This window comes from Canis lupus, chromosome 37 (genome assembly GCF_048164855.1).
Source record: "Canis lupus baileyi chromosome 37, mCanLup2.hap1, whole genome shotgun sequence".
NCBI classification, from domain to species: Eukaryota; Metazoa; Chordata; class Mammalia; order Carnivora; family Canidae; genus Canis; species Canis lupus.
Window position 1 is genome coordinate 3,751,663 of NC_132874.1, and position 27,231 is coordinate 3,778,893.

A 27,231-nucleotide genomic window follows, 5' to 3' on the forward strand; every position below is an offset into this window, starting at 1 on the left:
GAAGACTCTAGAAGGAAAATGTGCATGAACGCATGGACCAAAAAAACATATATATCAGGTGCAGTTCGTAACTATTGATGTAAGGCATCTATTCATGCTCCCATACGGTAAGTTGTGGAGGGAGTCGGTAGAGGTTTTAATAGCATAATTTAAATGAGAACAGGATTGGGCAGCCCCGGTGGTGCAGCGGTTTAGTGCCGCCTGCAGCCCAGGGCGTGATCCTGGAGACCCTGGATCGAGTCCCACGTCGGGCTCTCTGTATGATGCCTGCTTCTCCCTCTGCCTTGTCTCTGCCTCTCTCTCTGTCTCTATGAATAAACAAAAAAAAAAAATGAGAACAGGATTAGAAAAAAACTCAGCAGCTTCCTCTAGCCTTTTGGGTACAGGCAGATTCCTCAGAGGGCTGTATCCATCTGGCCTCAGCCATACCTGCCGTTGGCCATTCTTTGTTCTCTGCTCCAGCCTCCCAAACTCCCCACCCCCCTCCAGCTGGACCACCCTCTTCAGGAGCTGCTCCTGTGCACACACTTTCCTTCTGGAAGGCTCTTCCACCTCCTCGCCTCTACCTCCCCATCCTGTGGGGTGGAGCTCCAGGACCACCTGTCTCCAGGCAGCACCATCCCTGTGCTGGGGACCTGCCTCATTATGTCATGCCTCAATCAGAAGAGACACATCCCCTTGTACTCTCGTGTGCCCATGGATGGGCTCGTCCCCTCATGGCACACCTCAAGTTCCCTTGAATAGAGCATCCCAGCTTCATCTAACTCAATGTTGGCCACTCCCACAGCTGCCAATCAGGTTTGGGAACATGGGATCAAGAGAAATGGCTGGCAAGGACTTTGGAATTTGAATAAGAACCCTGACTTAAGCAGACTGCCTGCTTAGGATGTGTGGTTTGGAGATGAGATGAGATAGGGCAGGACCACCTGGAGGACTCAGGGCTTCTGTGAGATGCCTAAGGGACCCCCTGGGAAGAAGCCCAGGGAGTAGCCCAACCCATTGCTACCACAAGGCCCCTCTTTGCCCTCCATATAGTTAAAATAGGCATTTGCTCAGTACTTACATTTACTTAAAACATCAAATCTGGAACCGAAGAGAAATTATCCATTTCAAAGGAGTTGATCTCAAATACTAGAACACTTTTTCCATGGAGCCACATTTGGCACTGAGATACCACCTAGACCACAGCATAGGAAGAGATGACCTAGACATCATTTTAATGCCTGCACAAATAAATTATCTTGATTACCTGGATATTTGTAACCTCTCTCCCTTCTGCGTTCTGCTTCATGAATCACAGAGTGTGCTTGACCCAGCCTGGGTCAGCTTGAAAAGACAACTTGGTGTTTCCAGACACCCTGAGAGTTCTGGCTCTGCAATCCTGGGAGATGTTCAGGTTTATTCATCTTTTTTCTTCCATTTTTACAGAAGCTGTGCGAGTATATTTCTGGCCTTTGGTTATTTGTGGCATGGTTACTAAATTAATAGAACATTTTCAAGGGCTTGGGATTTGTGGATAGAGATTCTTTTAAAATAACTTATGAGAAGTGAAGCAGAACAAAGCATCACATCTTTTGAGTGAACTAGCATGAACATTGGAAAGTCTTTTAAGATAAATGCCAAAAAAAAAAAAAAAATTGGTAGTGTTATTCAGAACTATGGCTGCCAAATACTGTGAGATCCTGGATTTTAGGAAACAGGCTCTGTTCCCATACTCCCCCAATCTTTTCTTTTGAAAAATATCAAACCTAATAATAGTATAATGAACTTTCACCTAGATGCAGCACCAGAAATAGTTTGTAAGGGCTTGTTTTCTTTTGCCACACATGCAACCGCACACACATATGCACACACAAAATCAACAAATAAAAAGTTAATATTATGAAAGTGCTGGTTGTTTCTTTTAATGGCTTGGCATCTTGTCTGGAAATAAACCACACCAAACATATCATTTGTTGTTGTTGTTTAAGATTTTATTTATTTATTCATGAGAGACACAGAGAGAGAGGCAGAGTCAAAGGCAGAGAGAGAAGCAGGCTTCCTGCGTGGAGCCTGATGCAGAACTCAATCCCAGGCCCCCGGGATCATGACCTGAGCCAAAGGCAGACGCTCAACAACTGAGCCACCCAGGTGCCCTTACCAAACACATCATTTGTATTTAAAATAATAACGAGTTGCCTTTTATCCGCAGTCTAATCTACCTGATGACGTCTTTGAACATGGAAAGGCAGCTGAGGAGAAGACACCCCTGTGTCTCAGCTTCAGTGACCTACCCAACGGGGACTGTGCCCTCACCCCTGACCCAGCTGGCTCTCTGGCCAACACATGCTCCACAAATCCAGAAATTACCATCACCCCTGCAGAGCTGAACCACAGCAGCCTCTGCTCCCCGAATGAGGGCACGGATGACTCTAGCTCAGCATCTTCCAGGAACTCCTCCAGAGAAGGCCGAGAGTCACAGCCCCACCCGGAGGAGGACACTGATGGGCCTGGGAACCCTGAGACGCGCCGAGCGTCTGCCGGTGCTGCCACCAAGCACCTGTTCCTGGAGAAGGATGTGGCCGAGGCGCTCCTGCAGGAGTCTGATGAGGCCTCTGAGCTCAAGCCTGTGGAACTGGACACTTTCGAAGGAAACATCACAAAGCAGCTGGTCAAGAGGCTCACCACGGCGGAGGTGCCAGTGGCCACGGAGAGGCAGCTCTTTGAGGGCTCTGTCAGTGGAGAATCCGAAGGCTGTAGATCCTTCCTAGATGGAAGCTTAGAGGATGCATTTAGTGGGCTTTTCCTTGCATTAGAGCCACATAAAGAGCAGTACAAAGTGTTTCAGGATCTGAACCAAGAAATCATGCATTTGGATGATATTCTAAAAGTAAGTACCGTTTTAGGGAAATCAGATTAGGTTTGAAGAGAGGTATCCAAAGCCAACATTCTATTTAAAATAGTTGTATCTTTTTGTTTTCCCCCATCTCCACACAGAACCAGTAACCAATCATCATTTGAGTGGCCCTGACTTTTAAACACCAGGAGTGCATGTTCACCTATATTTCCCTAACAACAGATCGATGCAACTATGATGATCAGGAGTTAAATTAGCAGCCCTGAGGAATGTCTGGGCTCCTTCAGCCCCAGAGTTAGTCTTTGTAATCCCAAATGTGAAAGGGAGGTACTTTGAGGATCACAATCTCATGGAGATGCTACTGGATAGAGTCCCTTCCTGACTGAAGTCAAGAGTTAGGCAACCCCTGATGTGGGAGCCACAGGCCCATCTCCCCACCCCCACCCCTGCACCCCTGCACTCCTGTCCCCACCTGTGGTGCTGCCTCCAGAGATTCCCTTCTCTGGTCTAGTCTCAACCAGGGAGTTGGAACCTGAGATTAATCACTCATACATCATCATCTGTATTCTAGAAGCCAGGGACCCCCAGTTCCACCAGAGTTAGCCTCCTCAACCCTGTTCCTGATCAGACTTGGTGGGAGGGGAGAGCAAAAGGGATGATTTCCTCTCAGGTGGGAAGTCCTAATCCTGAGGTTATTATTGCTACACTGGAACGTATATGCTGCCACTGGGCATGCAAATTAAACTTTTTCAAAGGCTGCACAAGAAGACAGAACCTGAATTTTGTCCTGAATCCCACTGCCATCACTTCTTGTGTTCTTGGCTTGGCCACTCTGATATTGCCATACAGAAGATAAATTGGATCTTTTTCCATGAAAGAGCAATTCTTTGGTGACCTGTCCTGTCATGCAGGTTTGAAAATAAGGTGCTAGTAGTGAGCTAGGATTCAACCTGCAGAAGGCTATTTCACCCCCTTGAATGGCTGTTTATAAAATGGGGTCTTCTCAGGGGCATTGGAAGGACATTTCCAAGGCTTTTCTATCTTATCCTTCTCAGTGGTACGCACCTAACCCCTAGGGATATCTGTCCCCAAGGCAGCTGAGGCCAGCAAAGCCCCAACTCTCCAGGTCCTCCAGTGCTCAGCACAGACTAATTCAGCTGTAGGTACCACCTGCCTCTGAGTAGCAGGTGGGAGTGCTCTGAATCTGAAAGCACCAGTTCAGGACTCCTTCATGAAGGCTGCTTGTCTAATACTCCCATGAAAACATCTCTACTCCCTCAACAAACTCTCGTCTGCAGAGTTGACTGGCTTTGCTTAATGGGCAAGAGGTGTTAAATTTCAAGACACAACTGACCCCACGTGCAGCAGGTGTCTTAGAGAAAGCGAGTGGAGAGAGCAGCTCCCATTTCCAGGCATCTAGATTGCTGATAAGTAGTAGCTGGATCCACCAGCAGACACTCAGCAAGCCATCTGTTAGTCTTATAAAAACCTGGTGGTCCCAGATTTCCTTCCAGAGTATTATTTCAATCTGTTGTTGTTTCAAAATGATCTTGCCTCTAAAATCCTTAACTGTCTATCCCTTTGTTATGATTGACATTTAAACACATCCATACTCTGTGAGGTCAAGTTCAGCAGATAGCTAGTTAAGAAAGAAGACCCTAGAAGTGGGTTGCATCTGGACTGGCTCCTTCTCTCTCTCTCAGATTGAAAATAGTTTCGATCTGGGGCAAGTGGCTTTGGATCCAGCCAGAATTAAAGCATCAGCTGGACACAGCTTTCTCTTTTTCCCCCCTTCACATTCCTAGGATGCTAAGCCTCTTGAGGATCAGAAACTAAATGATGCTGCCTCTGGGACGGACACCACTGAGGGTGAATGAAACAACTCTGATTTAAAAGACCAAAAGACGGTTTCCCCTGTGCTTTTGTGCCATCTTGAGTATCAGAGACAGATCTCTGCAAGGTGCTGCCTGCCTTGTGTTTCGAAGTCAGCAAGGAGTGCCACCTAACTGGATGGAGGACCTACCATTTAGTTCTTCTGATTTGCAGGACTTGTCCCATTCAATCCACCCCAGCATCCATTCTTTTGAATATTTGGAAGGGCTTCTTTCCATCTCTGTGCCTGTAGCAAATGGCATTATTCTGTGTGTCATGCTTCTATCTGTGTTTGGCAATGTAGAATTTTCCAGGCCCTAGATTGAGTTTGCTCACATAATTCCAGGGCCCAGTCAGGGAAGTGATGGAATGTGTTCCTTCAGAGATGCAGCTGTAGAGGACGCAGGGCCCCTGCTTGTTGTACCCAGCCCTTCCTTTTCTCCTCGATGATCAAAGAAAAGTATATATGCTGTGAATGTAAAGACTTACGTACGCTGTGTACATAAGTCTACTTATGTAGGAAGTATGAATTAGGTGAGTTTTCTCTCTCCGAGTTGGTTTTGTTAATCCTTTAGAACAGGTTCCTTTAGGTAGCCAGCTCTTGTCTCAGGACAATGCATTGCCATGTAGCATTACAGATGGTTGGTATTTGGCATTGATTTGACAACTTTAGATTTGTCTGCTGGTTGCATTTTCTTTGGGATTGAGTACTAGACAGAGGAGGATAGCAGGTCCGTCTCCCAGGACTTCCTGGGTTGTAATATTTTCTCAACTTTTCAGCCTAAAAATTTCAAGCACAAATGGAGAGAAGCCTATAACGGCTCCCAATGAGCCCATCCCCCAACTTCCATGATGTCCACTCATGGACAGTCTCATTTTGTCTGTTCTTCCCCCTGCTTATTTCCCCTCCAGATTATTTTTGGAACAAATCCCAGATATTGTGTCATTTTATCCATCCTTGTAACTTTTTTTGATATGAAGATTTTAAATGCTTTCTTTTTTTAACACCAACAACAACCCAAAATAAAAGCTTAAAAAAAAAAAAAGAAAGTGTCGCATCTCGAGTCAACTGTTGCTGCTTCTGTTTCTGCTTCTGGATGTGTTGATATTTTCCTGATGCCTTCTGCCTTTGCAGTGCAAACCAGCCGGAGGCCACAGCCGGTCTTCCAGTTTAAGTCTTACAGTTGAAAGTGCTTTAGAAAGCTTTGATTTCCTGAACACCTCCGATTTTGACGAGGAGGAGGAGGAGGATGGTGATGAGGTTTGTAATGTTGGAGGAGGCGCTGACTCTGTATTTTCAGACACTGAGACTGAGAAAAATAGGTAAGTGTCAAGTTGGTGTCTGCTCACACCTCAGTAGGGTGGTTGTTGTTCTCGCGGGGTGGGGGTACACCTGTGCGCATCCCCAGGAAGAGAGCACTCCCTACATGAAGGGCCAGTTGGCTTTCAGCTCCCTTTCATTGTCGAGGACAGATTTTAAATAGTGTTCACCTCTTTTGTGCTGTTTAAGGAAGAATGAATTGCTTTTCCTGCTCATAAATGGTGGGGACATTTTTGCATGATTATGCACGTGTGTATCCATTTATGTGTGCACACCTGCATCTTGGAGGGCTCGGGGTCTACAGCCTGACCCCAATTTAATTAATTCCAGATTAACTAGGTAGGCTCTGTTTCCTGAGAACTCTTACTGGACAACCCGTTCATACTTGGTTCTCCTCAGTCTGTGTCTTATATCTAATCTCATCATTTTGTTATGCTCTGCTTTTTCCACCCCTTTATCTCTTGCTCCCTTTAGCAAAGTAGTTGTAGATCAGGCTCATCGGTGCACATATCAAAGCCAGGTTTAAGCCCGGGGCACATATTTACCTTAGGACGAGGAAGGCCAACTGATTACTAGGAACAGATTGCTCCTGGTGGAGAATGCACCTTCTCTGAGGTGGGCAGGGGGTGGTGAGGCAAGCAGGAAGGGATGACAGATGAAATGTTGTCACCTTCTCCACCAGGCTTTTTTTTTTTTTTTTTAAGATTTTATTTCTTTATTCATGAGTGAGGCAGAGGCAGAAGGAGAAGCAGACTCCTGGAGGAGTAGGGAGCCAATTGCGGAACTTGATCCCAGGACCCTAGGATCATGATCTGAGCCAACAGCAGACACTTAACCGACTGAGCCACCCAGGCACCCATCCATCAGGCTTTCTTGTACAGCCAAACTTGTGTTTGGAGCTAGAGTCTGGGGTCCTTTTTGTGACTTTAGTTGAATTAAATCAAGCACAGTGGAACATACCTTTGTTAATGGTTGGGGGAGAAAAAAAGCACACACATACTTTCCCAAAGGGTGGATTTCTACCATCTTTACTTTTGACATTTTATACAAGCATGTTTTCAAGTTACAAGGAGCTCTAGCTGTCCCAATCTTTACAAACCGCTCTGTGGGTGATGTTATGGTAACATTTTTGAGGGTTTTCTTGTTTCTAGAGAGCTCATTCTTAATCAGGAAATGAAAAAGTGAGAAACAGAATTTATCCGTTGAGCAAACAGAGGGCATGGCAAACAAAATCTATTAAATGAATGGAATATTTAAGTCATCCTCCTACATTCGATGCAGAGATTTTTCTAACTTGAATTTGTGAAGTACTTCTAAACCAAAAATCTCTCTACTCCTTAGCTTAAGCTGTTATGTGATATGTCAAAGTTGAATCAAAACTTTCATTCTTGTTGCTGTTGGAAGCATTTTAACAACAAAAGCATTGTGGGTTTTGTACACTTTGTAGACCATTGATATTAAATTGTCTAAACTGATCCACTTTATGTCATCAGTGTTATTAGAGGAAATTGGGGATGTTTTAAATATGTGTTGATTGCCAGGGCACAAGCAGAGTGCTTTCCCCTTGGAGGCAAGTGTGAATTTGGAGGAAAGCGTTCAACGCCCTTACACTCGGGTGTGTGATCTTTTTTAAATCACAGAGGCTAGGGGCGCAAGCCTAGAAGCCACTAGCTGCCCGGGTAACAGGACACCGTGGTGAACAGCTCTGCTAGTCAGTCCTCCCCAGTGTGAGATGAGACAACTGCTCCCTCTTTCCCACATAGATTAATTTTCAGAACCAAACTGGATAACAGAGGCAACAGATTTATTTGTAAATGTAGGTGCCCATCATGACCTGACCATAGACAGTCCCATGGAGAGGCTGAGACGAGGCAGGAGAGGCAGAACGAGGCCCCGCCTGGAAAGATGCAAATGCCCCTCTTAGCCTTTGTCTGGAGCGGAATGTCCTGTCTCCCGTTGGCAGCTCTTCTCTTTCCCTTTCTTCAAGTCGCCATTGATCTGAGGCCAAGAAAACGTCTTGATGTTACTTCTTAATGGTATCGCTCTTGGGAAACCACCAAAGTTGAGGACAGTTTAATCCCGGAAAGCCTGGCAAAGCGCCCCAACCACTGAGCAGGAAAGGGTAACAAGTGCAAGACGAGAGCGGTTCAAAGACCACTTGGTCGGCCTGCTCCAATGGCTCCAATGGCTCCAATGGCTCCAATGGCTCCAATGGCTCCAATGGCTCATTGTGCCTGGGAAGCAGAGAGCCCTGGAAGCAATATGCTCGCGTGACCTTCTAACAAGGCAAACTGGTGCCCAGGCCGACTCAAGAAGTAGTTTTTGAAAAGTATCTCAGGTTGTCAGGGAGGCCCGCAGAAGCCTCTGATTGGGGGGGGGGGGGGGGGGCCTTCCATGACCTGTGATGAGTTGACCTGTGGTTTCCACGCTGAAAGGAAGTGCTCACGTGTCGCTTCCCTTCCCGCCCCAGCGCTTACAGAGCAGTGCACCCGGAAGCCAGGGGCCACCTCAGCGAAGCGCTGACAGAAGACACGGGAGTGGGGACCAGTGTGGCCGGAAGCCCCCTGCCGCTGACCACAGGAAACGAAAGCCTGGACATCACCATCGTCAGGCACCTTCAGTACTGCACCCAGCTCGTGCAGGTAGGATTGGGGCTGCGTCTGTGTTAGAGCCTGGGTCCCAGAGGTGCCAAGAGTGTGGGCTTCCTTTTTCAGTTTTGCCAGAGAAATGATTCGGGAATAAGGGGCCAGTCCTCCTTTGAGTTGGGCCAACTCAAAAGTCCTCATGGCATGGCCATCCTCCCTGAAGCCTGGGTTTGTTTTTTTTAATTTTTATTTATTTATGATAGTCACACAGAGAGAGAGAGAGAGAGGCAGAGACAGAGGCAGAGGGAGAAGCAGGCTCCATGCACCGGGAGCCCGACTTGGGATTCGATCCCGGGTCTCCAGGATCGCGCCCTGGGCCAAAGGCAGGCGCCAAACCGCTGCGCCACCCAGGGATCCCAGCCTGGGGTATTCTATCTTAAAACCTAGCTCTCCACCCTTGAAAAGGTAACAGGTTAGCTCTCGCTCCCCAGTCATTTGATAAAGGAGTCATGTGACCAAGGAAAAAAATTTGACTCTGAGAGCCAGAGTTACTGAGTGTATGTTGATGTGAAGATGTCACGTGACTCGCCTTTCTACCACCTGGACAGCTAAAGGCAAAATGTCACTGAACATAACCCCAGTTTTCCAGATCTTGAATGAATACTCATTAGCAATGGGAAAGAATACTTTCATAGGCCACTATCATCACCAGTTAGCTCTCATTCTGATACACCGTGGGACTTATTTTTCTTTCCATTTCAAGTTGTTTGCCAATTAAGATTTTGCAGCACTGAAGACAATGTTTCAAAATCCTTTTATTGCAGGAAGTGTTTGAGCTATGTTGAACAAAGCATTTTCCCTGAGCATCTACTTAAGTGCTTCCTCCTTGCCTGGTTGCCTGTCTGCTCCAGCCTACTTGCATGTGGGGGGAACAGGATAAGAATGTGAAAGCAAATGTGGAAGGTCTTCGGGAGGGATTGGCCAGGCAGGAAGGGTGCCAAAAAATGAGAAATTGTGCTCCTAAGAGCATGGGTCCAACGGGAAGACAAGAGGCAGGGTAAGGAGGAAAGGGTTCTAGAGAGGCCAGTGTGGGTTTGCATGCTTCTTCCATATACACTTGGAACAAGATGTAGAATACGCCTCTCCTCCACGAATAAAGAACCCCAAAGTCACCTTAGACACTGTGGGAAGCTGATTGGCAATTATGACTCTGCCACCATGTTGACCAACGACCCAATTGATCTCTTCTGTTGACTTTGGAATCCGTAAGCCATTTACTGACAACCAGTCTGGGAGGAGGTGCAATTTTTTTTTTTTTCTGACTAAAAGGGACAAGGATTGTGGTTCACTTACAGCTATTCTCTATTCCCCAACCAATTGAATGAGATGGTTTTTGTAGTTCTTTGTCTTTGCTGAGCTTGATTCTATGCTGAGCCAATGACCTGTTCGCCTTTTAGAGGGAAAGTCATTATTTTGTGAGACATAAGAGAATTCTCTTCCATGAAGGAATGAATGTTTTCTCTCACAGACTAACTGGCAAGCAATGCTCAGTGCCATGTTCTTGCCGATACTCAGGCCACAGTTAAAACAAGTCAGCGCTTCTGTGGGGAAAATCAGTACCAGAAAAACAAAAGAGGTAGATATAAAGATGTAGAATGAAGGAATAAGGATTAGAAACATAATTTCTAACTCACATCCACTGCTGAATCGGTAAGTTTATGTGTTCTTTTGGCATCTAATTGCAAAGAGATAAAAATGGGCTTTCCATAAGAATCATAATAGCTATAATTACACCTAAAATCAGTTCATTTCTACTGTATTTTCTTACATGAAAGGCATCAGCACATAATTGCTAGATTAGACTTCTGAATTCAAAAATCCTATTTGTGTAGTCGAGAGGATTTAGACAGTACAGGACGGTGGTTCAGGATGCATCCTGCATCCATGCCTACCATGTGACCAGGACAGGTCTCCAAGGGACACAGGAAGGATGAGAACCTTTAGGCAGCTACCCGCTTCTGTTGTCTCTCACACCCTTTGCTCTTGTGACCTGCACATAGGTGAAATCACTTGCTATTTCTGTGGCCTTGGGCATGTTACTTGATCTCTCTAGCCTCAGTCTCCTCAGCAGTAAAATGGTATATCAAGGTGTGCCTGCGGGGCTCAGTCAATTAAGTATCCAACTCTTGGTTTCAGTTCAAGAGTCTTGAGATCAAGCCCTGCATTGGGCTCTGCGCTCAGCTTAGAGTCTGCTTAGGATACTCTCTCTCTCTCTCTCTCTCTCTCTCTCTCTCCTCTTCCTAGCTCTCTAAATAGATAAACAAATAAATAAAATCTTTAAAGTGGAAGATCAATAGTATTGATAGACTCTTAGGGTAACAGTGAGAAACAGCATGAGCTAATACATGGGGTCAGACTATCTGGTACATAAAAAGTACTTGTTAATTAGAACGAGATAGCCTTGGTTATAATCATGATTATTATACAGCATGCTCTTAACTTTCAGCTTGAAAACAAGAAAATAAATCCATGCTGTGAAAAATTAGTACTTGTAAAATAAATCTCTTTTCTGTTAGCCCATGGAGAAGCAGCCTAAATAGGCCTTCCAAGTTTCAAGGAGGATTTACAGAAGATTTACAATACATAAAAGGAAAGGCAACTTTATAATAACCTTGCAGCTCTATTACTGAGAACATTCCAGAATCTATACAGGCATGAAAAACATTTAAAACAACAAAATCACGTGTGATTTCATCAGATGTTGTAAACAGCATGGAATGAGGAACATTCTCAAACTGGAACCAAACAACTGAATGGGTTTATTTAGCATCACTGCTGAGTTAAGAAAGATGGGGTTGGGCCAGGAAACCTCTACTGACAATGACATAACTGACCCGGTGGTTCTGTTTGTTTTATCAGCAAATTGTTTTCTCAAGCAAAACCCCATTCATGGTGAGCAATCTCTTGGAGAAGCTTTCTAGGCAAATCCAGGTGATGGAGAAACTGTCAGCTGTCAGCGATGAGAACATAGGGAACATCAGTTCTGTCATTGAAGGTAAGGCCCTGCCCATCACACCACCAGCCGTACAGATGATGGCCACTGGTGCACCATTGGCCGCATCTCTTCCTTGCTGTGTCAGGACTGCAGGAGGGCATGCTCAGCTGTAAAATCAAGGGATATCTCCATGCTGGTGCAGTTTCATTAACACTTGGGAGTCAAACACTTGGCGGGGGGGGGGGGGGGGGAGTCCCTCCACCCCCAGAAGTCAGACACTAGGACATACACGTAACCAGCATCCAACTCGTATGCAATCTCACAGACTCTTCCCGCCAATGCACTTCCATTTGGGAACAGATGACTGGGATTGTGCTTACGCCACGGGACTGGCTCAGGTGCTTCCCATAGTGGCTGCCTGGCAGATACAGGAGACTCCCAGACTCTCCTTGGAAAAGGTGGAAATATGTGGATTCACAGGCATTCAGGAAAGTCCCTGGTTCTCCCAGTGGAGAACCTGACACGGGGAAGATGCTTCTGAATTTGTGTGGTCTGACCACAGAGCTCTTTTCTAAAGACAAGAATCTTTGTCTCTGTGCACATCAGTTCTCCTGTGGAAATAGGGGAACACCAGGCTCTTCTAGGTTAGGTTGGATGAAGCCTAGAACAGAACTCCCTGTAGCTTCTTGTTATGCATTTCGACTCCATGTCTAGTCCTACCAGGAGCAGGGGACCTCAGCAGGTGTCTGAGAGGCATGAAAAGGAACAGAATACTGTGTCCCTGAGGACACTCAGGATGTGAGTGGCTAGTATCCTCTCCTCTGCAAAGGCTCCTTATGGTCACACAAGGGGAAATGCTGACATGTGCCACCTGACACAGTGCTCTTCATCAGTTTGTCTGAGAGCCACGTGGGCAGGGTATCAGACTTCTCCAGCGACCTCCTGCCCTGTCCTGTCCCCTTCAGGTTTCCTTCTCTGAGCCTATACTTTGCTGTAAAGTTCCAGGAAAGGAGGTAGTAAGCCATCTTCCAAGAGGAGTGCTGCTGTGTTTTCTCTCACTGAAAGCAAACAGCTTTGCTTCAGCTGCGTTTTCTTGGCTGCTGAGGCTAGATGAGTTCCTTCTCAGAACTTCTTTGCCCTTTGGAAAATCTTCCTAATACAGAGGAATCTTATAGTTCCGATGAAAACCCACAATCTTTAGGGAACACCTGGCTGGCTCAGTCAGTGGAACCTGCAACTCTTGATCTCGGGGTGGTGAGTTCAAGCCCCACATTGGATGTGTAACATACTTAAAAAAAAATTAAAAACCAGAGTCTTCCGGGACACCTGCACCCCAATGTTTCTAGCAGCAATGTCCACAATAGCCAAACTGTGGAAGGAGCCTCGGTGTCCATTGACAGATGAATGGATAAAGAAGATGTGGTCTGTGTATACAATGGAATATTACTCAGCCATTAGAAACGACAAATACCCACCATTTGCTTCGACATGGATGGAACTGGAGGGTATTATGCTGAGTGAAATAAGTCAATCGAAGGACAAACATTATATGGTCTCATTCATTTGGGGAATATAAAAAATAGTGAAAGGGAATAAAGGGGAAAGGAGAAAAAATGAGTGGGAAATATCAGAAAAGGAGACAGAACATGAGAGACTCCTAACTCTGGGAAACGAACTAGGGGTGGTGGAAGGGGAGGTGGGCCGGGGGTGGGGGTGACTGGGTGACGGGACTGAGGGGGGCACTTGATGGGATGAGCACTGGGTGTTATTCTATATGTTGGCAAATTGAACACCAATAAAAAATAAATTTATTAAAAAAAAAAAAACCACAGTCTTAAAAAGAAAAAAAAAAAGAAGCCCTGGTGCCTGCCCCACCCCCACACAGGGACATCTCTTCATCTGCTTCATTCAAAACATGTGTCGTGGGATGGGGGTTGCTCTTCTCTTCCAGCCATCCCAGAGTTTCACAAAAAGTTGTCTTTGCTGTCATTCTGGACCAAGTGCTGCAGCCCAGTCGGTGTCTATCACAGCTCCGCTGACAGAGTGATGAAGCAGCTCGAAGCCAGCTTTGCCAGAACCGTCAACAGAGAATATCCAGGACTTGCAGACCCAGGTACAGGACAGCAGGGGGGAGGAAGGTGTCACTGTCGTTCTGAGAGTGAATACGGGCGGGTTCCCTCGCCACTTCCCCACCAGCTCGCCCTGGAAAAAGAGGCTGATTCTCCAGAGAAAGCATCATCTACTCAGTATGATCTAAGGAAAAAATAGACTTGGCACATGTCTTAATTCAGAATATCAGCAGTGACTTTTCAAAGCACTATTTCTGTATTGCTGTTGAGGTGGCTATATACTTTTTTCCTTAAAATGTCACCAATTAGAGAGTATCAGGTGGGATAAGCACTTGGGAAACACTGGCAGTGTCTACTAAAGCTAACTATACCCCTGCCCTAGGACCCAGCAATTCTGCTCCTAAATATATCAAGGTAAATATATGCTTATACTCACAAAAAAGAACACCTATAAAAAAGGTTCATAGCAGCTTTAGTCACAAAAATAAAAAATCAGAAACAACTCAAATGCCCACCAACAAGAAAATGAATGTATTTTGTGTGTATATGTGTATATATAATGTGTGTATATATATGTACACATATAGTATTACATATATGTATCTATTGTGTGTATATATATATGTTAATAGTAATTCATACAATAGGGTATTACACAGAAGTTTTTAAAAAGAATAAATTACTGCTATACACAATAATTCAGATGAATCTCACAGATATTTTGTTGAGTAAAAGAAGCCAGATACAAAACATATATACTATATTTTTTTTTTAATTTTTATTTATTTATGATAGTCACACAGAGAGAGCGAGAGAGGCAGAGACACAGGCAGAGGGAGAAACAGGCTCCATGCACCGGGAGCCCGACGTGGGATTCGATCCCGGGTCTCCAGGATCGCACCCTGGGCCAAAGGCAGGCGCTAAACCGCTGCGCCACCCAGGGATCCCCAAAACATATATACTATATTATTTCATTTACATGATGCTCAAGAACAGGTGAAGCTAATTCACGTTGACGGAAGTCAGATCATACATGGTCTGTGGTGAGAAGGGGGCACATGCACACCCTGTAGGGTGCCAGCCATGTTCTGTATCTTCACCCAAATGGCAGTTACATAGGTGTGGACATGTAGATGCAGCACACCGAGGATCAGCTCACCTCCTAGACTTCGCTCCACCACCACGTACCACAGTAAAACATGAATGGATGGTCATGTCTCTTAAAAGCCGCTTCGTATCTTTCCCTTCCAGTGTTCCGAACCCTGGTGTCCCAAATCCTGGACCGGCCTGAGCCTCTGCTACCTTCCAGCCTCTCTTTGGAAGTCATCACTGTCTTCCAGTATTATAGTTACTTTACCAGCCATGGTGTGAGCGACCTGGAGAGTTATGTGAGCCAGCTGGCCAAACAAGGTGGGACATGTTCTTTGGTCACACTGTGAGGTAGCTCCATTGGGAGGTCACTCCGGGCTTTTCAGGCATAGTTTTTAGTGATGGTAACCAATTTTTTCCCTAAGTCCACAGCTGGGATAAGACCTGCCTTTTCAATGACTTTCTGACCCTTCACATTAGTGAGCCTCTTGGCAGTGGAGCGGGGATTTGCTGAGAGCATCCAATCACCCAGCAAGGATGTAACATTGATAAGAAGCTGCTAAATGATTTACTGGTGTAATTTCTTGTCTTCATTAATGTATTGTATTTGCTGCTTGTGGGAAAGCCTACAGGCAGTACTATGTTAGGCTGCCCTTCTGGGTGGTGCTTTCATGATAGTAAACAGAAGTGGGGTTCGTGAGAAGGCAGATGGGGTGACATGTTGGTAAGGGAAGGAGGAAAGATGGGGAAGCAAATCTCAGGCTGTGAATCCTGAGGGAATGAGAAGATGGGCACCAGCAGGGAAGTGTGGCATGAAGCTAGCTCATCTTTGCCTTCTCATGTGCTGCTTCAAATACCAGAAATAAAATAAGCACCTGCAAGGAGGGAAAACCTCTTTGGGAGTAGAGCCAGGCAGCAAGGGGCTGGTTTCTGGTTCCCACATCTGTGCTCTGTAAACCCACCATGGCTTGACAGCACTGAGGAAAAGGGGTGGGAATGTAGCATGTGCTTTAGGAGTAGATGGTTTGGCACAGCACCCGGCTTAGCCCTTCTCTCCAGAACGTTGAACCCTGGGCTAACGTGTCCATCCCAGTGGTCACATCCTAGGGAGAAGCAGCACATCCTCCTCCACCTGGTGTCATGCCACCCTGAACACAGGAAAGTCTGTGTAGCCCTCACAAGCAAACACTAGTCCAGAGTTCTAGAAGGAGAGCCGAGGCAGGACACCAGAGGGTCTGACTTCAGGATAGTCTTCATTCCTTCATTCTATGTTTGACATGGTTGAAATCAGTTTTCTTGGTAAATTTCTCTTACTGCTCCAATGACATTAGTGACAGGTGACATCTCTAACCTCTTACTCACACAATGGTCCCAGAGAATTTTCACCTACTCACCAGTAGGAGTGGAGGATGACAGTGGAAAAATCATAACTTTTACATGTTTTTTTTCCTTCTTCCTTCAGATAAGAAAAGAGCCTTCATTATTTAAAAAAGAAAAAAAAGGAATAGAAAAATACATAGGAAAATACTCAAATCACTTATTATCTTACTTTTAAATTTTTACGTATTTTTAGTTGGATATGCATGGGTTTGAAATTCCTAAATTGTGATGACTTATTATAGAATATTATATCCTAGTTTTTATTTGACATTGTAGCTCATGTTATTCTTTGAAACTTTTTTTAGTTTTGTAAATTTTTAGTTTTAGTTTTTTAGTGTGCATGCCTTGCATGCACACTAATATAGTTGATTATTGTTGAACAATTGGGTTGTTTTCCATTATTTGTTTGTTCAGTTGTTATGCATACTACCCTCTGAGCCCTGTTGCTGGGGTCTTTATTTATAAAGCAGGAAAATGACCAAAACATCCCCAGCAGAAGGAATGGGAGATTAAAGCAAAAGAAAAAAAAATTAACTAATGTGTCCAGTATATAAAGGATGCTGCTCTACCAATGAGCATGAATTTTAGTTTATATTTTCCCACCTGTACTCACCAGATATACTCTAATCCTAATGTTTCTGTAGCTAATAGATGCCTACTCTGGATACCTCATCGGGGATTGGAATATATTCCTTATCCTTATATATAATATAAGGAATATTGTCATGGAACGTGGTCAACTTATCCAAATGGGACTCAGAATTTTATTTTTTATCAATTTCTCCATCAGGGCCTAGGTGCCCAAGTGCAGACAGAGGGATGTGAGAGCTGAGGTTACGCAAGGCTAGGGCTTTGCTAGACGGGTAAAACTGAAAGACAGAGGGGCAAAAGAGTTTACTATCATCAGGAGGATTGGGGAAAGTGTTTACTTATTATTTCCTTCACTGTATACTTTTCCCCTCCCTTCCCCTATGATCCTCTGTTTTGTTTCTTAAATTCCATGAGAGTGAGATCATATGATAATTGTCTTTCTCTGATTGACTTACTGAAATGACATGGATGGAACTAGAGGATACTCTGCTTTTTTTACTTGCTAGTTTCCTTGATTCAGACTCTGCAATCACTGAGAGATGAGAAACTGCTTCAGGCCATGAGTGACCTTGCACCTAGCAGCCTCCCGGCCCAGCAGGAAGTACTCAGGACCTTGGCTCTGCTGCTCACTGGGGATGACAGCGAAGTGAGCCAGGCTGTGATGCTTTACCTGGACGCAGCCTCCAGAAACGAGCATTTCAGGGAAAAGGTAAAGCCCCAAATCATGGACATCAAGCCAAAAGATTTTTTAATTTTCTCATTTACTATGAATATTTTGCCATCTGTTTTTTATAAAAATAATTTTCTTCTGCCTGTTAAAAACATATACATGTAACACCATGCAAACTACAAAAATATACTGTAAATATTTGAGCACCCATAAGTGCAGCCTCCAGGGAGAACTGTTAATAATTTGGTGTATGTTCCTTCTGGATTTTTTTCGATATATCTGCTCACATATATAATAATTATGTTTTTCTTAAATGAGATCACACTGTTCTGTAGTATAACTGATTTTTTAAATGTACTATAACATGGTGATTTTTCTTGCTAGAACATGTTTATCTACTTCATCCTATTTGATGGATTATGTGTGTCTCAGGGTGTGGATATTCTATAATTTATTTTCTCATTCCTTGATGGGCATTGATGTAGTTTCCAACTCTGAAAAATATCATGGTGAGCATACATGCACACATTTTTATGAATAGTTTGGGGCCAAGTCATTAAACTATTGACTCAAAGAACAAAATATTTCTAATTTTAGAAGCTGTCATTCCTCATTGACAGGGAAGAGGTGGTTTATCTCCTTGGTGGCTTTAATCCAGTACCATCCAGGGGTAACAAGTATCTGTAGTTTAAGCACATGGGGACCCCAGATAGGCAACAGCCTTGGTCTTCTGGGAGCCCTTGACAAACTGAACAGTGGTTCTAAAAACTAACTGATGTCAATCCTCAGCTCAGCTCAAGAAAATTAAACTTGGCCCCTTCTTGTCCTTAGAATGGTGAAATGTTGAACTCTGAGTAGAGTTTAACTGGTCTAAGGCATTAGCTAAGCTAGAGAATGGTGGAGTGTTTGTGTCTTCACGAGATCTTCCATTCTAATGCCATTTTGGCCCAAGAACAAGGACCTCACGTTATTCTTTCCTACAGAGTTCCAGTCTTTTACTGGGATGTGCTCAAAGGCTGTTCTGTGGGCCAGCCATCCTCGCCCTACTGCATGGGCACGGTCTTCTGGGAGCAGCATCACGGTACCCTTTGGTCATGATGAGGAGCCAGTATTCTAGCCTCGCCTCAGAAATAGCAGCAACCGTAGCCCTCCTTTGGCTGTTCTGTGTGCACCTTCTATTTTTATGCCACTGGCCACATGCTCTGTCTTTATTCCAGCTCAGCTATCATTGCTAGGCTCTTGGATTCATTTCTCTGGAATGAACTTTTGCTAACTGAAGATGGCTTAGGTGGCACACTAGTTAAGAGGTACAACTTAGATACTACCTAGAAATGTTTGACTCACCCTCCCTAAACCTTGAATTCTTTCCATTTTTTAAATATGAAATAGCATAAGTTAGTACATTAATTCTGTACTACCAGCTGTGAAGGCTAAAGTAATACAAAACTACCTAGGTGAGAACTGGTGGTTTCTGTAAATCTTGAACCTTCAAAAAACCATAACTATTGAAACAAACTAGAAGTTGTATGTTGGTTCATTTTTGATGCTTTTTACATTCCCCTCCCCTACTCCCAGCCCAAATAAGTAGGAAACACCTACTCTTCTGTCTATTGGGAAATTGTTGCTTCCCTCATCATCTAGGACCTGCCAGAGGAGATGCTTACTTACTGTCTTGCATGGCGATCAGAAACTTCTTCACAGTGTGCCTCCCATTTGCTTCCTAGAATTCTTACCAATCCAAGTGTCATGGCAGCCACCATTTCTTGGGCAACTGCTCAAACTCAAGTGAGCAAGATGATGCTTATTTGTTCTGTGAGACTATATCTCTGCAAGGCACCGGGAAGTACCAAGGGCTTTCTTAAGTCAGAAACAGTGCCCACTTCTGACTCAACCCAGCAGAGTTTGGGTCCTCATGCTCAAAGGGACAGTGTGGTCCAGAAGTCTCATCCAAAGACCCTATACCAGTGGTGGACTGATCCAGGCCCATAGCCAGCACCTCATCCCTATGGAAGCATTGTTATAATGCAAACATGCCTGAGAGGAAGGACCATTTAAGTTGTTATTGGCCATTTAAGCCTTGGAATCTATGGTTTAGGGAAAGGATTAAACTTTGGTTTGGTGATTAAAACTTGGAGGCTCTTAGGAGGGAAACAAGAGGAAAATGGAGGAAAACAGAGAAGCATTGTGTGCTCAAGTTCATCCACTTGATGATGACTATGCAAAAGCCTAAGTGAAATGGGACATTTATTATTATTATTAACTCATAACAAACAAAAAGTATAAACAACCAAATGTCCATCAGCTGATGAATACACAGAATGTGATCTCTCCTTACAATGCGATATCATTCAGCATAAAAGGAAGTACTGACACAGGCTATCACATGGACGAACCTTGAAGACATCCTGCTAAGTGAAAGTACAAGACTTAAAGGGCAATATATTATGTGATCCTGAATAAAACGTCTGCATGAGGCAAATCCACAGAGAAAGATCGGTGGTTGCCAGGAAATAGAGGGAAGAGCAATGGGAGTGACCACCAATGGGTACAGGATTTCTTTTTGGAGAGACAAAAAGGATCTGGAATGACGTTGTGGTGATGGTTTCTGAGTATAAGAGAAACCACTGAGCTATATACTTTAAAGGGTGAATATTATGGTATGTGAATCATATCTCCATTTTTTAAGAGTGGCGTTGTTCTACAGAATTGAGAAAACAGGCCATGTTTAATCACAACTATGTGCCATATCATGAGCAAACACATCATCAAGTGGTTGATGACACTTTCAAGCTCTTTCATCCAGGCACTATGGTGTCATCAGATTTGATGGGCATTCACTAAGTACAGAATATCATTCTAAGTGCTAGGAATTAAATAAATTTTAAAAACAAAAACCAGGGGACCTGGGTGGCTCAGTCCATTGAGCATCTGAGTCTTGATTTCAGCTCAGCTCATGATCTCAGGGTTGTGGGATCAAGCCCTGTGTTGGGCTCTACACTCAGCGGGGAGTATGCCCCCCTCTTCCCCTCTACCCACCCCACTTCCACATGCATGCTCGTTCTCTCTCTCTCTCTCTTTCTCTCTCAAATAAATAAATCTATTAGAATAAAAGTAATACTACAGCTCTATTCATTGAGGGCTTACTCTGTGCCAGGATCTGTTTTCAGTCCCTGACACATGTCACAACATTTAAGAATCACAAAGACCTGTGAGTGTCTTATTATTCCAGCCATTTTGCATATTAACAGACTGAGGCACAGGAAGTTAAGTAAAATGCCAGAATCACACATGAGCAAGTTGAGAATCATATTAGAAGTAATATACTTATAAACACAGATGTATATAAGTAATGATAATTAGCTTAATAAGAACCAAGGAATATTAATAATTAGCCTAGTAAGATAATTAGTTTAATAAGAACCAAGGAAATGGAGCACTTGGGTGGCTCAGTGGGTTAAATATCTGTCTTCGGCTCAGGTCATGATCCCAGGGTCCTGGGATGGAGCCCTGCGTAGGGTTCCCTGCTCAGTGGGGAGCCTGCTTCTCCCTCTCCTCCCTGCTCTCTCTCTCAATATCTGTCACTGTCTCTCTCTCTCTCAAATAAATAAAATAAAATATTGTTTTAAAAGAAGAATCAAGGGCAGCCCTGGTGGCGCAGCGGTTTAGCGCCACCTGCAGCCCAGGGCGTGATCCTGGAGCCCAGGATCGAGTCCCATGCCGGGCTCCCTGCATGGGGCCTGCTTCTCCCTCTGCCTGTGTCTCTGCCTCTCTCTCATGCTCTGTATCTCTCATGAGTAAATAAAATAAAATCTTTAAAAATAAATAAATAGGGACGCCTGGGTGGCTCAGCAGTTGAGCATCTGCCTTCAGCTCAGGTCATGATCCCAGAGACCTGGGATCGAGTCCCACATCAGGCCCCCCGCAGGGAGCCTGCTTCTATTTCAGCCTGTGTCTCTGCCTCTCTCTCTGTGTCTCTCATGAATAAATAAATAAAATCTTTAAAAAGAAGAAAGAAGAAAGAAAGAAAAGAAAGAAAGAAAGAAGAAAGAAAGAAAGAGAAAGAAGAAAGAAAGAAAGAAAGAAAGAAAGAAGAAAGAAAGAAAGAAAGAAAGAAAGAAAGAAAGAAAGAAAGAAAGAAAGAAAGAAAGAAAGAAAGAAAGAAAGAAAGAAAAAAGAATCAAGGAAAATGTAAATTATAGGAAATCAGGGAGAAAGTACGGTCACATGGTGGTTCGTGAAGCAGGGCCTGGATCTTGAACCTATTTTGAGCTAACCAGGAATGAAGCCTTTCCAAAGGGCAGCAGAGCTCCCAGAGTTCCCTGTGCAAAGGAGGGCAACCGGGCACATCAGTGAGCGTGACAGGAACAGTGAGCAGCTGGATGGAGCGGGGAGCCACCTGCGTAGGAGCTGGGAAAGCCCCTAAGAAGGCTTTACAAGGTGATGCTGGCCACAAACACAGAGGGAAGGTGCTCTGCTCTTCTGAGAGAGGGGCCGTGGGTGTGCGCATGATGGACACCACATGCTCTTGAAGAAGCATCAGCCCTTATCATCAGCGCTGGCAGCAGAAACATGGTGATGGTGATACAGGCATGAAATTAAGACCTTGACAAGATGTGTGGCTGCAGAAAAGAGGCAAATCTAAGAAATATATGGTATTGAGGAACACATTCACTTGGTAAAAATAACAACTTATTTTTACACTGAGATTGGTATCCAGAGTATCAATGTGCCATGCAGCAACCTCAGCGCCACGTCACTGCCTCCCCACTCTCTTCCTTCCTGCTGGAATGTCATTTCCCCCTTGACTTCCCAACTGAACTCTAACCCACCCTTCCCAGCCTAGCTCACACATCGTGTCCACGCAGCCTGCCCTGGTCACTTTAGAAGGTGAGTCTTCCATGTGACTCCCTAGCATCTTGCAGCTTTCTATGGAGCTAACACATTTCTTCTCTGCATTTCCTCTCAACAGCCTTAGCACTTTTGCTAGTCCTGAGGGTCTCCAGAAAGCTGTAAACATAACTCTGGATCTTTTAACTTCATATTCCCCAGTGTCTGTGACCTAATAGAATAGAGGCAATTAATGAATTGAATTAAAAGACACCTTTTTCAATAAATAAGAATTTTAATGAATTTTTTTTTTCTCTGAATGCAGTGTGACATGTCTCGTTTTATCTATGGTGATACCTCTAAAACTACAAACAACTCAAAATGTCTTCCTGGGGTCCCTCCCTCTCTTTCAGGCCCTGCTCTATTACTGTGAAGTGCTGACAAAGGCAAACCTCCAACTCCAGAAGGCAGCTTGTCTGGCTCTGAAAAGCCTGCAGGTAAAACGCAGCCTCAGAGGCCCTGACAGGTCAGCTTTGAGCAAGTCAAGGCCAAGTATACCTAACAGCTCTCTTCCCGTACCTGGAAGCACCTGCATTAGCAGCATATCTCACTTCCTTTGCTGTGGAAAGTATATTAATTTGGGGATCCTTTTATTCACTTTATTTTTCCTTTCTTTTTTTCTTTTTTCTATAATTCTCTATTTAAATTCACTGTTAATATATAGTGTATCATTAGTTTCAAAAGTAGAATTCAGTGATTCATCAGTTGCATAGAATACTCAGTGCTCATCCCATCACATGCCCCCCTCATGCCCATCACCCAGTTGCCCCCTCCCCACTGCTCCCTCCCCTCCAGCAACCTGCAGTCTGTTCCCTAGAATTAAGAGTCTCTTATGGTTTGTCTCCCTCTGTTTTCATCTTATTTTATTTTTCCTTCCTTTCCCCTATGTTCATCTGTTTCATTTCTTAAATTCCACACTAAACCTGACTTTGTTTTGTTAGAGCCAACAACTTTCAGAAAATAATTATGGGTTTCAGGATCCCACAGGTCAGTGTCAGAAACCTAGATCTTTTCCCAAAAGAGAGATGATAGGATGATTTCACCAAATTTTCTCATGTGCAAAAAGAGCAGGGACAGATAAAATTTGCAAGGAAATACTAAAATTCAATGTGCCAATAAATTCCCAGATCTTTTCCCATAAACTGCTTTTACCAACAGCTCACCTGTCTTACCTATGTCAGGGGGAGCCGTCTCTGAGCCATGACAGAGCTAAAATGTAAATGAAAAGAGGGCTGAGAATTCCCCACGCTAAAGGGTTTGCTGTTCAAGGCACCTGGCTGCCTCAGTAGGTGAAGCATGCAACTCTGGATCTTGGAGTCGTGAGCTTGAGCCTCACATTGAGCGTAGAGATGACTTAAGGAAATTTAAAAAGAGGGAGAGAGAAAGACTTTGCCTTCAATAGGTAAGATTTAATGTTCGGCCTACCTTAAATCACCAAAAATAAAACTAATCTTCAAACTTGCTAAAATCTTGGATTGCCGTATGGGACAAAGGGCAGGGGCCTGCAGCCAGATGGGCATGAAGAAATTAAGGGGTCAACACTCAAAATCTCATGGACGCCTAGGTGCTCAGTTGGTTAAGCATCTGCCTTTGGCTCAGGTCCTGGGATCAAGCCCCACATTGCATCGGGCTCTCTGCTTGGTGGGGAGCCTCCTTTTCCCTCTGTTCCTCACCCTGCTCATTCTCTCTCTCTCTCTCTCTCTCTCTCTCAAATAAATTTTTAAAAAAGGATAGACAGCTCCAGTTGCTCCCAGCTCACCCACCTCTAGTGCTTGTATCTCAGGGGATTGTACAGTTCATCCCCGCACTGACCCGCCCTGCACCACGTAGGCCCCACTTCCTTACAGCCCAGATCAGTGCACTCTCTCCCCACTCTGCTCACTGGATCTGAGCCATCTTCCCACCAGTTTCTGCCTCCTTGGAGTCTGAACTCCTTCCATGCGTGCTCCCCACTAAGGTTAGAATGCTCTTAATAAGACACAAATCCTGCTTCTAAAGCTCTTCTGTGGCTTTCCATGATTCTAAGAATGAAGTTCAAAATCCTTAGTGTGGTTTGTAAGGCCCTCCTTGACTGAGGCCCTGTCACATGCTGCTCGCTCTCCTTGCCTGGAAGTTATTTCCTTCTCTGCACCACCCCCCCAACACAAACACACCCCTACCACTTGCCCAAACTTGGCTAATTGCTCTAAGACACCACTTTCTCTGTGAAGACTTCCCTGGTCAGACCAGTTCACATTTCCCAGCTGTGCTCTGTGCTCGCACCCTGACCAGCCTGCCCCTCATGATAACAATTACCTGTCCCACCGTCTGTCTTTCCACTGGATCATAAAGTCTTGAGGGCCAGAATCAAGTCTTGTTCATTGCTGAGTCTCCCATGCCTGGCCAGCCACCTGGTTCATGGAGCACTGGATAAATGGGGAGAATCCAACAGAAGAATTCCCACCACCGACCTTTACTCTCTGTTTTGGCACAGAAGCTAAACATGATGAGTTCTTAATTAGCTCTGTGCTGGGGCCAGGTGCAGAGGAAAGAACCACCAGGAGTGGATTCCCTTTTGGAAAGGCAGACTAGACACCTGGCGTCCAACACCTGGTATCCTCTGTGAAGTGGGGAATGTAGCAGATTGTCAAGGTTCCTGCGAATACGAACCCTGGGCTCCATCCCAGGAAATTCTAGTGCAGCGAATGCATCTTGGAATGACTCCCAGGAGTCTGTGCTTTTAAAAGAGCCCCCTACGTGATCTGACACTCAGCGAGGTGTGGGAACCCCTGTGTGAGGGTCCCAGCTATGGGATAGTCCATCTCATGTGACCCCAGACAGAAGTGTCAGAAGATTATTTTAATGACTTTCTCCCTGCAGGCCACTGAAAGCATTAAAATGCTGGTGACGTTGTGTCAGTCCGACACTGAAGAAATCAGAAACGTGGCCTCGGAGACCCTCTTGTCTCTCGGTGAGTTCTTTTTCACAACTGTTTGCTTTTGGCACTCTCGAAGGGAACTGGAAGGAAATGTTTCATGTGCATTGAGCAGTTTCCCTCTGTGGGCTCTCTGCTCACACACAGGGTATGTGACACACACACACAGGGTATATCACACTCACACATATACACAGAGTGCGTCACACACACAGCGGGTATGTCACACACAGAGTATGAGGCACTCACATAAGCTATGCACACTCACATACACACAGGGGATGGCACATTCACACACACATGTTTGAGAAACCAATCAATTTCCATCTTGCTTCAATGCCCTGTTCTCACTATCTGGGTGTTGAGTGTGAGAGTTGCTCTCTCGAGCCTTTCTAGATGGATTGGTCTATGCAGTATTTGGAATTAAGAACACAGAATTTGAACCATGAGGCAGAGGCAACAGTCAGGAATCCACGTGGGATGGCGAGGTTGGGCTGGTGATCACCCACTCCCAGGGCGGGTGATGCCTGGCTGGTATTGTGGAGATGTGCCTCAGGGAACGCTGTAACCTCCTGCTCCCATGGCCTCACCCTGGCTCTCAGGCCACCTTTTGGTTGCTCCACTGGCCACCTGGGTCCCCACATCAGAGAAAAGAAGTGAAGTATTTATTTTATTCTGGAATACCTAGATAAATCTTCCCCTTCATTTCTCTTTGGTTCATGCCTACCATGCTTCCTACCTCTATTCTTGCTGGGGAGTGGGGAGGGTGGAGAGAGGCTTTTTTAATCCTGTATAACAGAGTTATTACTTTATTAGTGCATCTGCTCTTCGTGTGTAAAAACTATACTCCCAGTCTTCAAATCTAATCCGGCCGATAATACTCGTTGGAAATAAGCCACCTTGGCTTGACTATAGTAGCTTAATAACGTAAGGGAGAATCTCATGGCATTTATAATCACCGTGAAAATCACATTCACTGGTAGGTGTCCTTTCTTACAGTTACTGGTTTAATAACACTTCCTTCTGCTATTGAATATATCATGCGATGCACATAAATCCAAGCCAGCATGCATATTTGCTTAAAGGATAAGACAGTTATTCCTTATGGCTGTTTTAAGCACACAAATTATTTAATTCCCTAAAAATGTGCCCCGGGTGTTATTACCTCGAACTTCTTTTAACCCTTCATGTTCTGAAATAATAATGAAGGCAAGCCTGATGTTTGTAAAGCAGAGCCAGCAATTTTGCTTTATCTGGTGCGACCCGAAGAAGCCGATCCCTGTGGGATGTGCCCCAAGATTCACTTGAGCGGCACGAACAGCAGCATCTCCAGGAGCGATCATCATGCCCGCTTCTCCTTGGCTTTTATTTTTTAGATTTTATTTGAGACAGACAGAGCACATGAGTGCAGGAGAGGGGCAGAGGGAGAGGGAGAAGCAGACCCCCCCCACCTCCTCCACTGAGCAGGGCGCCGCATGTGGGGCTCAATCCCAGGACCCTGGGATCAAGATCCAAACCAAAGCCAGCCGCTTAACCAACTGAGGCACCAGGGCACCCCTTTACTTTGACTTTTCATCTTCATGGCTCCCCCAATCCCTGTGCCCCTCCCCACAAGCTTGGGGCTCTCAACACTAGCTGCAGGTTGGAATCACCAAGTAAGCTTTAAGATATTCCCATGCCCGGGCTTCGCTTCCAAAACAGCTTTCCACTGGACCCTTGAAAGCCTCCCAGGTGATCCTAATATGTAATAAGTTGGAACTGAATGTTCTGAGTCTCCTTTGACCCTAATACACAAATACTGTGCATTTTTATCTCACACAGATGAGTGAATCAGTAATTGTATTCAGTAGATCCTCCTGTGGCAATGGGGCTGTACTAGGTATGAGCTGTCCTGTAGGGCAGCCAGTATTCACTGTGGCTATTGAGCATTTCCACGTGGCTACTGTGAATGAGGAACTGAAGTTTAATTTTATTTAATTTTGAGTAGTTACCACTTAAATTTATATTGCCACAGGAGACCGG

The 27,231-nt window shown here is 44.8% G+C and overlaps 1 protein-coding gene across 9 annotated transcripts in view; it reads left to right on the forward strand.

Moving 5' to 3' along the window:
• RIPOR2 (RHO family interacting cell polarization regulator 2) overlaps positions 1-27,231 on the forward strand; it is a 218,420-nt gene that overhangs the window by 187,374 nt on the left and 3,815 nt on the right. For 7 of the 9 annotated variants that reach the window (XM_072813852.1, XM_072813855.1, XM_072813853.1 and 4 more), the window contains 9 exons: positions 2,192-2,869; positions 5,844-6,031; positions 8,500-8,671; positions 11,534-11,669; positions 13,561-13,722; positions 14,930-15,088; positions 17,245-17,447; positions 22,649-22,732; positions 25,155-25,245. In XM_072813852.1, coding sequence (XP_072669953.1) covers positions 2,192-2,869; positions 5,844-6,031; positions 8,500-8,671; positions 11,534-11,669; positions 13,561-13,722; positions 14,930-15,088; positions 17,245-17,447; positions 22,649-22,732; positions 25,155-25,245 — 1,873 coding nt within the window. Of the gene's footprint in view, positions 1-2,191; positions 2,870-4,641; positions 5,759-5,843; positions 6,032-8,499; positions 8,672-11,533; positions 11,670-13,560; positions 13,723-14,929; positions 15,089-17,244; positions 17,448-22,648; positions 22,733-25,154; positions 25,246-27,231 lie in introns of those variants that run through there. The other 2 variants (XM_072813859.1, XM_072813860.1) reach the window with 1 other exon arrangement.